The sequence below is a fragment of the Bombina bombina genome, chromosome 9, assembly GCF_027579735.1.
Source record: "Bombina bombina isolate aBomBom1 chromosome 9, aBomBom1.pri, whole genome shotgun sequence".
NCBI classification, from domain to species: domain Eukaryota; kingdom Metazoa; phylum Chordata; class Amphibia; order Anura; family Bombinatoridae; genus Bombina; species Bombina bombina.
In genome coordinates this window covers 41,736,165-41,749,295 of record NC_069507.1, presented here as the reverse complement: position 1 = coordinate 41,749,295, position 13,131 = coordinate 41,736,165, and the positions used below count along the sequence as shown (strand labels likewise).

Sequence of the window (13,131 nt, the reverse complement as noted above, 5' to 3'; positions counted from 1 at the left end):
ACTGTAAATATTGTTTCCCCGTAATGTGTTGCTAATCACTTGTTATTCATTCTCCTTTATGTTAATTTTTGTATTTGAATTAGCTAATTTTGCTTGTTAACATTGTCACTCATTACTCATGCCCATTTAAAGGGCTTGACTCTGCAGAAAGAGCAGACCTGCTCATGTTATCTCCCCCTATACACAAATGCCAATAGCTAGGTACTGGAATGTTAATTATCGGTAAGGGGGTCAGTTAGCTAAACCAGCTATTTCAGATGCAAAACCCCCTCTATTTTCTTTTTTTCTCTCTCTCTTACCCCCACTAAGAGGCTGGTTAGCATGTTTGACTAGTTTCTAAATAGGATACTGCAGTAATCATATTTTCAGTGTAGATTATAGTATTGACAATCAAAACAGCTATTTCACATGGCAAAATAATGTTAAAGGAACTGTCTGCAAATAATGTAATACACTTCAGCAAAGGAGGAGAATATTGTACGGTACAGTATCCCTTATAGGTATTTGTTCCACTTCTTGACAACAGAAATATACAACTAAAGAACAGTGTTATCAGCCAAATAATTGTAAAAATCAGAGACAGCTGGAAGATTTGCAGGATCTATAGCTTTTATTGAGGCATTTCAGAAAGCATGATTGATACATGATTTAATGTAAGAAAAAGAGATATAAATCAATGTTATTTATAGTAAGCAAAGTGTTGTAGCAGACTGGAGTTGTAGATACGATGAGTCCTCACTTTTTACAACAGTGGGTCTGCGTCTGGCACGGGTCACAGGGATCTGTAAATAATGAACGTCAGTTATAACAACAGGTGAAAGAAGATCTACTTATTATATCAGATGTTATGCAGGAAGGCAAACAGTGCTAGGTTGTGTAGGCAGCAGAAGAAAACAATGTAGTATTCTGTTTAATAAAGTACTTGTCTGGCTATTATGAACAATACTGGATACAATACCCAGAAGCCCATAAATAGGTTAGAAATGATAGCCTCTTAAAGGGACATGAAACCCAAAACATTTATTTCATGATTCAGATAGAGAATACAATTTTAAACAACTTTCTAATTTACTTATATTATCTAATCTGTTTCATTCTCTTGGTATCATTTGTTGAAGGAGCAGCAATGCACTACTGGTTTCTAACTGAACACATGGGTGAGCCAATCACAATCAATATATATATATGCACCAATCAACAGCTAGGACCTAGGTTCTCTGCTGCTCCCGAGCTTGTCTAGATAAACCTTTCAGCAAAGGATAACAAGAGAAGGAAGCAAATGAAATAATAGAAGTAAATTGTAAAGTTGTTTAAAATTGTATTCTCTATCTGAATCATGAAATCATTTTTTGTGTTTCATGTCCTTTTAAACTAGACTAAGGGTTAAGATTAGGTTTATGGTTAAAGGGACAGTCTACTTCAGAATTGGTATTGTTTAAAAAAGATAGATAATCCCTTTATAACCCATTCCCCAGTTTTGCATAACCATATATTAATATACTTTTTACCTCTGTGATTACCTTGTATATAAGCCTTTGTAGACTGCCCCTTATCTCAGTGCTTTTAACAGACTTGCATTTTAGCCAATCTGTGCTGACTCCATGGGAGTGAGCACAATGTTATCTTTATGTGTTATCTTATGGCACACATGATCTAGCAGTGTCTAACTATCTAATGCATTCAGATAAGAGGTGGCCTTCAAGGACTTAGAAATTAGCTTATGAGGATACCTAGGTTTAGCTTTCATTTAAGAATGCCAAGAGAACAAATCAAATCTGATGATAAAAGTAAACTGGAAAGTTGTTTAAAATTGCATGCCCTGTCTGATTCATGAAAGTTTAATTTTGACTAGACTGTCCCTTTAAGGTTATAGCTAAGGTTAGGGCTAGATTTAGAATTAACCATTTGTATACCAGAGATCGGGCAGCAACAAAGTGTGAAGCAGTGATTGGCAGTTCTCTCTGGTTTCTAAGTAGTTAGGGCCCGCTAATACTCAGTCGGCATTGTATAGACCACATTGTGGCGCCTGCAATATTATGGCCATGGGTTATATTCTTGGTAGTGAACCAATACAAATTCTGTACTGTCCTGCAAAATATGGAACAGTTGGACCCTTTGGTTCTGTAACACAGAAATCATATTTATTAGAGCGTCTGCATTGATAATGGATTTGAATAGACATGACATCATCTCCTTTTACAAGATTATATTTATAATAATATTCACTCACAGCTATCATTAATGATGAGTAACACAATTGTTTTGCTCTACACTAACACTAACGCTAGCAATAATATGTCATTTTTGCAAGCGTCCAATTAAATTCCTTATTTTCTGCTAAATGTGTTTGCTGTAAGTCATCTCTAGCAAGTGTGTTATAGTTGGGTTTGTAAGATAGCATGAGACATCTTGTTTTGCTTACCTTGCTTGTAGCATTTCTGGCTATGATCCTGGCAGTGCTGTTGCACAGGGTGGCATGCTAAAAAATAAATAAATCTGTCAATCATTTGCTTCACCATCTCCAAAAGATCAATAGGTTTTATACACAGAGAGCTATTTACTGATGTTTAAGATGAATATTTTACTACCCCCTATAGAATTCTTGGTGATTCTGTTCTGATTAGTTCTTTCAGACGAATTCTGAGCTCCAATAGATTCAGAGCAACATACTGTAAATGTTAACAATATCCTTTTTTAGATATTATAGAAGTTGTATTTCAATTATAGTCATTTTGATTTGAGTATAAAGTCACAGTCAAAAAAACAGAACACCGCTGCTGAGCCAATCAAGGGTGGCATATGTGTGTATCAGCCAATCAGTGGCTGTGTTCAGCTCTAGAACTAACTATAAGCTTCTAAAGGAATATAAAGTGCAGAAAGAAAATGTTCTAATTTGCCACATCATTTTATTATAACTGTGGGATCAATCCTTCATGAAAGTCTATGCAGAACAATGCACTACTGGGATCTAGCTGATCACATCTGCTGAGCCAATGACATGAGACAAATGTAATTTTGAAAATAGAAGTCAATTTAAAATGACATGCTCTATCTGAATCAAGTTGACTTTCTATCCCTTTAATTATTGATCTCTTTAATTCCAGCAAAAGTTTGTCCCGATTTATAAATTTTCTTCTTTTCAAATTAGAATAGCCAAAATATAGAATTATGTGTTTTTCTTCTGTTGATTTGTTTTTGAATGACTGGCTGGTGACATTTCTAAAAAAAAAAAAAACATTTTGTAACTACAAATTATTGGTTGTTGGACCAAAAACCAATTTGCTTCTAGGACAAATAAGATGTTATGATTTTATGGTAAGAATATTTGATGATAAAAGAGAACTCACAGTCTTTGCATGGGTCATGCTTTTGGCACGGGTCGTTGCACAGGTCCTTGCATGGGTCATGCTTTTGGCACGGGTCCTTGCATGGGTCATGACACTGGACATTCTGATGACATTGACTCTGTCCGCCCTTTACTCCAGACATGATTGGGGTTTTGAGCTGTCAAATTGGCTTCTGGAATAATTCAATGAAAATTCTCCAAATTGTGTTAGGCACTGCTTTGAAGATTCTGCATTTATACACTTTTTAGTTGCTGTCTATCATAAAAAAATCTTGATAAACTAGTTTGCGTTGCTTTATTACAAACAATTTGAATAAAATGTTATAGGGATACATTTTTAAATTATTTTATATATTTCTATAAAGAAGGGTGTAAACTCTTTTGTTAATGATTCCACACCTGCTTACACCCAATTTCTGTATTTTCCTGAAATGACTCAGAAACACACAAAAAAATAAACTATTACACTCATATATACACTTTTTAATAAAAATATATCATATTAATATTATTAAAAGTTTTTAAAAGGGTTAAAAGGGATATGGTATATGGCAAGGTGTCTGGAAAGGGCTACAATATATATATATATATATATATGTATATATATATATATATATATATATATATATATATATATATATATATATATATCTGTCTAAATAGGCTTATGTGTGTGTGTATACATGACTATATATATATATATATATATACACACACACATGTGTATTTATGTGTTTATATGTGTAAATATGTATGTGTACACATGTGTGTTATGTGTAAATATGTATGTGTACACATGTGTGTTATGTGTAAATATGTATGTGTACACATGTGTGTTATGTGTAAATATGTATGTGTACACATGTGTGTTATGTGTAAATATGTATGTGTACACATGTGTGTTAGGTGTAAATATGTATGTGTACACATGTGTGTTATGTGTAAATATGTATGTGTACACATGTGTGTTATGTGTAAATATGTATGTGTACACATGTGTGTTATGTGTAAATATGTATGTGTACACATGTGTGTTATGTGTAAATATGTATGTGTACACATGTGTGTTATGTGTAAATATGTATGTGTACACATGTGTGTTATGTGTAAATATGTATGTGTACACATGTGTGTTATGTGTAAATATGTATGTGTACACATGTGTGTTATGTGAAAATATGTATGTGTACACATGTGTGTTATGTGAAAATATGTATGTGTACACATGCATACACATATACACATATAAACAAATGTATAGACATATATATGCATATTATATGGAATAGAGAAAAGACAGGTGCACAGGGGGCGCACCTAGTGCAATAAACGACAGACTAGGTGACTTTAAATAAAAAGATATGCAGCACATTCACGTGGTTCCACCACAAACGTATGAGGCATGTTAAAGGCACTTGTGGTATAGTAGCAGATGCTCCTCCGGGAAATCTCCTGCCTGGATCAAACTGCTCCCTTGGACACACTCAGACTGCATGCGAGTACACCTGCACGTGTACAGGTAGTCAGAAGCCCTTAAGCCTTAGGAAAAAAAGGGCAGGACCAGGGGCTACTATATAAAAAAGGATATTTATTCAGACATGTAATTGTATACAAATGTCAGTAAAAATGTAACAAAGCAGGAAGGTCACATATGACCATAAAGTATATAAAACCACATAAAAAACGTATCAGTAAGAAAAATGGCTACCATAGCATCTAATTGCCAGGAGTGTTTTTTTTATATAGAGAGAGTGTTGGGGGGGGCGGCCTCTACCTCTGAAGAAGTAGTCAATAGTGCTACGAAACGCATCAGGCTCCGCCCCCTGCCATTCAGTATTCATTACTTGCTTGCTAAACAGTGAAATAGCTGATCAGCTGCATGTGGTTTATCTTCTGCAGCAGCTGTAGATCAGGCTCGTGCTGTTAGCAAGTCTATGTAAATGGTTGTTTTTATTCATTTCTGATACGTTTTTTTTATGTGGTTTTATATACTTTATGGTCGTATGTGACCTTCCTGCTTTGTTACATTTTTACTGACATTTGTATATAATTACATGTCTGAATAAACATCCTTTGTATATAGTAGCCCCTGGTCCTGCCCCTTTTTACCTAAGGTTTAAGGACTTCTGACTAGCTGTACACGTGGAGGTGAACTCGCATGCAGTCTGAGTGTGTCCAAGGGAGAAGTTTGATCCAGGCAGGAGATTTCCCGGAGGAGGAGCATCTGCTACTATACTACAAGTGCCTTTAACATGCCTCATACGTTTGTGGTGGAACCACGTGAGTGTGCTGCATATTTTTTTATTTAAAGTCACCTAGTCTGTTGTTTATTGCACTAGGTGCGCCCCCTGTGCACTTGTCTTTTCTCTATTCCATAGAATACCTGGGAGGATCCTCTCCGGAAGAGGTGAATCTTTTTTGCATGAACTGAGCTGCACTCCGTGGAGATTGTTTGGAACAGAGCCTAAGGAAACCTATTAGACATTCTCTCCAAAGGACTGGTCACCTAAATAGTTATATTCACTTGCTGTTACCATACTAGTTTTGCTTGTGTAAATGTATTTTATGTATTCAGTGGATCTGGCATATTCTAGATGCATTACCAGACAACATATAGATATATATATTGTATTATCAACCTGTGGTATCTACATCCTTGTGCACCTACAATACACTATATCACCACACAGAGTCTGTGACATACACATATTGGTACTCATTCCTAGTTTATCTATATCTAGTGCTGTTTTACTCTCTATTCCAGATATATATGTATATGCATGTGTATATATATATATATATATATATATATATATATTCACACAAACAATAAGGTATCAGCGCACATCCATTTTCAAAAGCACATCATATTTTTGGAACTGCTGCAAAAAATTGCCTGCAAATACATCAAGAGACAACTATTCTTTTTAAATAATATTGGGAACTTAGTCACACCATATGGCCATATTTTGCTTAGCCAGTCACCACTTACAAGGTGCCCCAATTCAACTGGTCCTAACACTGCCTTTTGCCACAGATGGTTGAATCATTCCTGCTTTTACTCTTCATAATAGAATGAGACTCCCTGGCTTTTTATTCACAAACTCTATAACACTGTCATGAGCACACCTGAACTTGGGTGGGGTGCTTAAACCAATGGGAGATGGTCAGTCTCCCTGGTTATGTTAAATACAAATACAAAATTTGTTTTTTTAGCACACCTTACAAAAAGTTTAAATCCACATCTGGGAGTGCTGCCAATAGGACCCAGTAATTACACAAACAAAAAAGGTATCAGCGCACATCCATTTTCAAAAGCACAACGTATTTTTTTGAACTGCTGCAAAAATTTGCCTGCAAATACATCAAGAGACAACTATTCTTTTTAAATAATATTGGGAATCTAGTCACACAATATGGCCATATTTTGCTTAGCCAGTCATATATATATAAAGCGCGCAGGAGAGCACTCTCACTTCCAAAATTCAGACAGCCAGGGTGCTAGTGGTAGGTAGAATACAAATAGCAAAAAGAGGCTGGCACTCACTGGTCTTATATCAAAACACACTTTACTGTGACGTTTCAGAGATATAGAATCCCCTTCCTCAGATTCTATATCTCTGAAACGTCACAGTAAAGTGTGTTTTGATATAAGACCAGTGAGTGCCAGCCTCTTTTTGCTATATATATATATATATATATACAGTATATATATTCATACATACACACTTTTAAGCCCTTTTTTTCTTTTTCTTTAAAAAAAAAAAAAAAAAAATATATATATATAGAGGGGGAGTTTAATTGTGAGGGAGGAAACCCAACACAACAAAAAGTTAGCGCTGTGTATTTCTGTTTAACTGAAATATGAGTTTTGGGAACCTGGAAATGCAGCTGTAATTCAGGGTGAATGAAGGGATTGTTTGCTCAAAAGAGAGTAGAGCAATCCTGACAAACAAAAAATGGCAAGGGGAAGAGAGAGAAACAGCGCTTATCCTAGGTGTTAATCCCTATTCTCACTGTGGTGATAGTAAGATATTTATAAGTGAATATAGGTGTACATGATTATATCAGGAAACTCTGTCAAGTAATATAGAATCACAATGTGCTGTCATTTGTATTAAGAGCGGTAGTAATAACAATGATAACAAGTGATTCAAAAAAACCATAAAGTGAACAGTCAATTAGATTGTCTCTAATGGAGACTAGATATCCGGTAAAAAGTAAGCAGGAAAATCTGGTAGGTATTACACTTACTAGAACAAACCTCAATCATATGAGGTAAGTTGCCGCCTCTTGTAAGTGTGAAACTTCCGTGGTCCTGGTGTGGCAGTAGTGGTAAAGTCAGGTGGTAGTGTTCTTCTCCTCTCAGAGTATGTGCCTTTCCCCTCTTAGAGTATGGACTTTCAGTCCTGATAGAGGCTGGTGGTCTGTTCCCTTCACGCTCCCGCAGGATTATGCAAAAGAAATAAAGTGCAAGGACATAGCGTAAAACCGTTTAATAAAAATTAAGGTATTAAAAACAGACAAATGGCAACTCACATTAAGAGTCCTCAAACATATGAGGCATGTAGATACACTTAGATATAGTTTTGATGTATGATGCGTTCATACATCAAAACTATATCTAAATCTGTTCTAAATAATAAAAATAATAAAATTGCATGTTCTATCTGAATCATGAAAGTTGAATTTTGACTTGAGTTTCTTTTTAAGACCAAAAATATTAACTTACCTTAGACATCAAATAATTAGTAAATAGTGTTTGATTTCCTTCAATAATTGTCATAAATAAAAATAAAATACAAATTTTCTTTTAGAATTTTTTCCACAAATCGTCCACCGCCGTACAGTCACTGCTTAGTGAAATATTGACTGAAAATATTTAATTCCATGTTGCTCATGTAGTAAAAAGCTGATTAACAATGGATATGGGAATTCTGGTTATTATACTAAATGAAATGCTGATATGGATCTTTAAGCTTTGGTGTTCACTCGACCAAATGGGTGCTTGGCCTTTTTAAAGTTTTGATCCTGTTTTAATGGTGTGATGTAAAGTTATGAACAGATATACTCATAAAAATGTCTTTTATTTGTGTCTTCAAATCTTCTAATAAAACCACAAACAACAAAATATTGTGGTTTTCACAACAGGGTGGGTCATAAATTCTTTATTTAATGTAATGTAAATATTTTGGTCTTAAAAAGAAACTCAAGTCAAAATTCAACTTTCATTATTCGGATAGAACATGCAATTTTATTATTATTATTATTATTATTATTATTATTATTATTATTATTATTTAGAACAGACAAAGAGAGTGAGGATTCCCTTTTATTGATTCAAACGTGGGGATACAGATAACATCACAACATTTTGGGGGTGTTCCCCTTAATCATGTGATAACAGTTGTAGCGTCTCTGCACCAATATACTTACCAATATATAGCCCTATCATTTAGTCTCAATTAAACAGTTATCTTCTATTGTCACTAGAGGGCAGCAGAGTATTATAACCTGAGTTATGCATCAAAAATCACACTCAAAAATGTATACAATCTTTTAAAAACATATACAATTTAAAAACAATGTTACAGAGCATCATCAAATAATCATAGCACCAAAACAAGAGAATTAGTCACAAAGTAACTATTACACACATTTACAAATAGGACCCAGTGTGCTACTATTTAACTAATACAAGACTGACCAATTAATTTCCCTATTCATGCCCTTGGGCTCCATAGTATCTAACCTATAAATCCAATGTACCTCTGGATTATTATTATTATCAGGTATTTGTAGAGCGCCAACAGATTCCGAAGTGCTATAAACATAGTTGGTATACAAGATAACATTTATAGGGATCAAATGGGTAGAGGGCCCTACCGAGAAATGCACTGTTGTAGTTTGCTCTTATGAAGGAGAACTACAAATAGCTGGACTCTTAGGCTTACATGCTAAGGGGTTCAAGGGGATAGCAATGGAGGAGAAGAACTGGGATTAGGAAAGGTGAGTGTAGGTTGTACGCATCCCTGAACTGTAGAGTCTTTAGGGAGTGCTTGCAGCTGTTAAAACTAGGGGAGAGTCTTGTGGAGCGAGGCAGTGAGTTCCACAAGATGGGAGCCAGTCTGGAGAAGTCCTGTAAACGGGAGTGTGAGGAGGTGACAAGAGAGGAGGAGATAGTGAGCAGAGCGAAGGGGATGGTAGGGAGAGTATCTGGAGACAAGGGGGCCTATCTATCAATCTCCATATGGAGCTTGAATCCCCGTGTTTCTGGCGAGCCTTCAGACTCGCCAGAAACACCAGTTATGAAGCAGCGGTCTAAAGACCGCTGCTCCATAACCTGTCCACCTGCTTTGAGGAGGCGGACAGACATCGCCGCAATTCAACCCGATCGAATACGATCGGGTGGATTAACACCCCCCCTGCTATCTGCAGGGGGCAGCGTTGCACCAGCAGTTCACCAGCTGCTGGTGCAATGCTGAATGAGGAGAGCGTATCGCTCTTCGCATTCAGCAAGGTCTGTTGGACATAATCAGCAATCTCGGATCATGTCCGACAGGCCTTTCATAAATAGGCCCCAAGGTCTGAGATATAGGGGGGAGCAGTGCAGTTGAAGGCTTTGTTTGTCAGCGTCAGAATTTTGTGTTTAATCCTGGATGCAAGAGGAAGCCAGTGAAGGGATTGGCAGAGATATGCAGCAGAGTCGGCAGAGCTGAGCAGCAGTGGCGTGTAAGGAAGATGAGCCTGGCAGAGGCATTCATTATGGATTGTAAAGAAGCTAGACGGCAGCTAGGGAGATCAGAGAGGATGGAGTTGCAGTAGTCAAGGTGGGAAAGGATAAGAGAGTGGATTAAAATCTTAGTTGTGTCTTGTGTAAGGAAATGTCTAATTTTAGAGATGTTTTAAGGTTGAAGTGGCAGGCTTTAGCCAAGGACTGAATGTGAGGAGTATGAGGAAATTAAAATAACTTTCCAATTTACTTACATTATCAAAATGTGCAAAATCTTTTTTATATACACATCTTCAGAGGCACCAGCTCCAATTGAGCATGTGCAAGAGTTCACAGTATATACAATTTCTAATTGGCTGATGGCTGTCACATGATACAGGGGCAGAGGAAATGAAAGAAACTTGTCAGAAAAAAACTAGTGCTCATTTGAAAATCAGAAAATTTTATTGCATTGATAGCACTCTCATTCCTTAACAGCTAAATAAGTATAGAACAACGTGATTGTGGCAGAAATAAGCTGTTTTAAAATGTAATCTTTATTAGGATAATTTAAAAAAATAAAAAAAACATACACACAAACCTTAAAAACACAAGTGAGTTTTTGCTGATACGAAATAATGGTAGATGAACCAACATATATGGCAGGAATGGTACTTCAATACATGTAAGATACAGACCTAGGATGTAGGTATTAATCCATAGGCCTCTATTTATCAAGGTCTGGCGGACCTGATCCGACAGTGCGGATCAGGTCCGCCAGACCTCGCTGAATACGGAGAGCAATACGCTCTCCGTATTCAGCATTGCACCAGCAGCTCACAAGAGCTGCTGGTGCAACGCTGCCCCCCTGCAGACTCGCGGCCAATGAGCCACCTGCAGGGAGCTGTCAATCAACCCGATCGTACTCGATCAGGTTGATTTCCGGCGATGTCTGTTCTCCTCCTCCTCAGAGCAGGCGGACAGGGTTATGGAGCAGCAGTCTTTGTGACCGCTGCTTCATAACTGCTGTTTCTGGCGAGTCTGAAGACTCGCCAGAAACACGGGCCGTCAAGCTCCTTTCGGAGCTTTATAGATAGGCCCCATAGCCTGTACATACATATTATTAAATGCAGGTCAGGCAGAGTATGCTTACAAAAAAGATGTGATAATAGCACTGTTGATACAAGGAGATAAACCTATACTCACTAAGCGATTTGCGGCTCTAGTGTTTGAATATACTGTGGTCCACTTAATTAGAGCTGTCAAAGTAACTGTATATGAAAATATTCAGTGTAAATTTTAAAACAGCACCTGAACTGTAAAATTTACACTGGATATTTAAAATTAACCTGGCAATGAAGGTTCTGTTTTAATGAAACTTTAAGGCTGTCATAATTTATTGTCTGTACACTGACTTTCCTATATCAACTATATACAGTATATATACCTAACCTAAGCTATTTAGAAAATGCTGAGGATTTCCAAGGTTGTTACCCTTTCTAGCATCAACCGAGTTAACCAGTCTTTGTACCATGGCAACAATTGGCTGCAATGTTACGGCAGTGCCAAAGTGGCCATTGGCAAAATTTGTGACATGGATCATTTAAATGTTAGGGGGTAGATTGCAATCTATTTGCTTTTGGTGTCTTTTTTAAAAAAATATTGTTTATTGAGGTTGTAAATAAAGGAAACAGGCAAATAATATCACAGTTCCGAAAGCATAGGAAAATCACAACAAAATATACATATTGAATGTCCGAATAACCATACAAATAATCGCCCAGTTGTACGAATAAAAATTAACCTAAGGTTTTTAATTAAAGAGTATCCCCTGAAAATATGGTGTAAAGTCGGGTACAATGGTTTCCCTCAATGACAAATAGAGACCTCTCTTGGACCCCCTAAAGGAGAATTTAAGCCATAATGGGGAATTCTAGGGGAGAAGATAAAATAACAAAGTGGGACACTTTTGGACCCCAAATAAAAACTACTAGCTTGTGAAAAAAAATATTGTTCCCCTTATATATATTAGACATGTAAGTAAAAGAATCACACCCCCGGTGAGAGAATGTAGCCTCCTTTGGGTCACTTAGTCTATAAATTTATGTTAACGGGGTGTAATAAAGCTACCCAGAATATTAGGTCACTTTTGGAGCTATAAGCTTATACGCTATACATAGGAGCAGGAAGAATCCTTAACACAACTCTGCATTAAAACAATGCTCGAACTATCAATGCGTAAGATTCTAGTTTAAACAGTATTATCATTTACATAACAGATTATAATTACAAGTCTCATAACTGGTGCAAACCAATAAAAGGAAAAACAGAAATAAGAGATAAAAATAGGTGTTATACTGAGTAACTATATATGGATAAGAAAATAGGGATAGTAAAGGCAATATATGTCTAACAAGTATTGAAAGAGTAACCCCAATCTATTAGATCGTTAGACTATAAACTAACTCTTGTAAAGGGTATATACCCAAATGCTACAAATGGTTATAACTGTGGATGTGTGGACTTATATTACAATCTACTTACAACTTCTCACAGACATTTTACAAAATCAGCCATTTATCTTTACTAATTACAATCCTACAGGCTCTCTGCAAAAATACATTTAAAGATCCCTTTCTGCAAACAAACATTTGAAGACCTCACTGCAACAAGCAATCCTACAGGCTCTCTGCAAACATACAATTAAAGATCCCTTTCTGCAAACAAACATTTGAAGACCTTACTGCAACAAGCAATCCTACAGGCTCTCTGCACGCACTAGCCCACCAAGCCTCCCTCCACCTCCCACCCTAGTGTTTACCTTAATATATAAACACCTAACAGCAATAGGTGCAGCTGTCACTAATGATCCAGGATAGAGACACTACTTCACACTCACAGCCTCTGAACTGACACTTTATCACATTCTGTTACACTTTTCCAACCCTAATTTACTCACCACACATTTCACTCACTCTCAGTTTACACTGCCTTATATCAGACATATTTCCCTTCTCCCTCACCTTTTGTGTCCATTCCCTCTCCTTTAGATTGTAAGCTTAAGCCTCTCTAC

At 36.5% G+C, this 13,131-nt stretch overlaps 1 protein-coding gene across 7 annotated transcripts in view; it reads right to left on the bottom strand.

The window, feature by feature from the left end:
• Nucleotides 1–591: 591 nt before the first annotated feature.
• LOC128639845 (sperm-specific protein Don juan-like) overlaps nucleotides 592–13,131 on the bottom strand; it is a 28,219-nt gene continuing 15,679 nt past the window's right edge. For 2 of the 7 annotated variants that reach the window (XM_053692052.1, XM_053692055.1), the window contains exons 2-4: nucleotides 3,348–3,519; nucleotides 2,423–2,479; nucleotides 592–782 (exon numbers count right to left, since the gene is read on the bottom strand). In XM_053692052.1, the coding sequence (XP_053548027.1) occupies nucleotides 684–782; nucleotides 2,423–2,479; nucleotides 3,348–3,449 (258 nt within the window). In that variant the 5' untranslated portion in view covers nucleotides 3,450–3,519 and the 3' untranslated portion in view covers nucleotides 592–683. Of the gene's footprint in view, nucleotides 783–1,071; nucleotides 2,122–2,422; nucleotides 2,480–3,347; nucleotides 3,822–7,600; nucleotides 7,665–13,131 lie in introns of those variants that run through there. The other 5 variants (XM_053692054.1, XM_053692053.1, XM_053692050.1 and 2 more) reach the window with 5 other exon arrangements.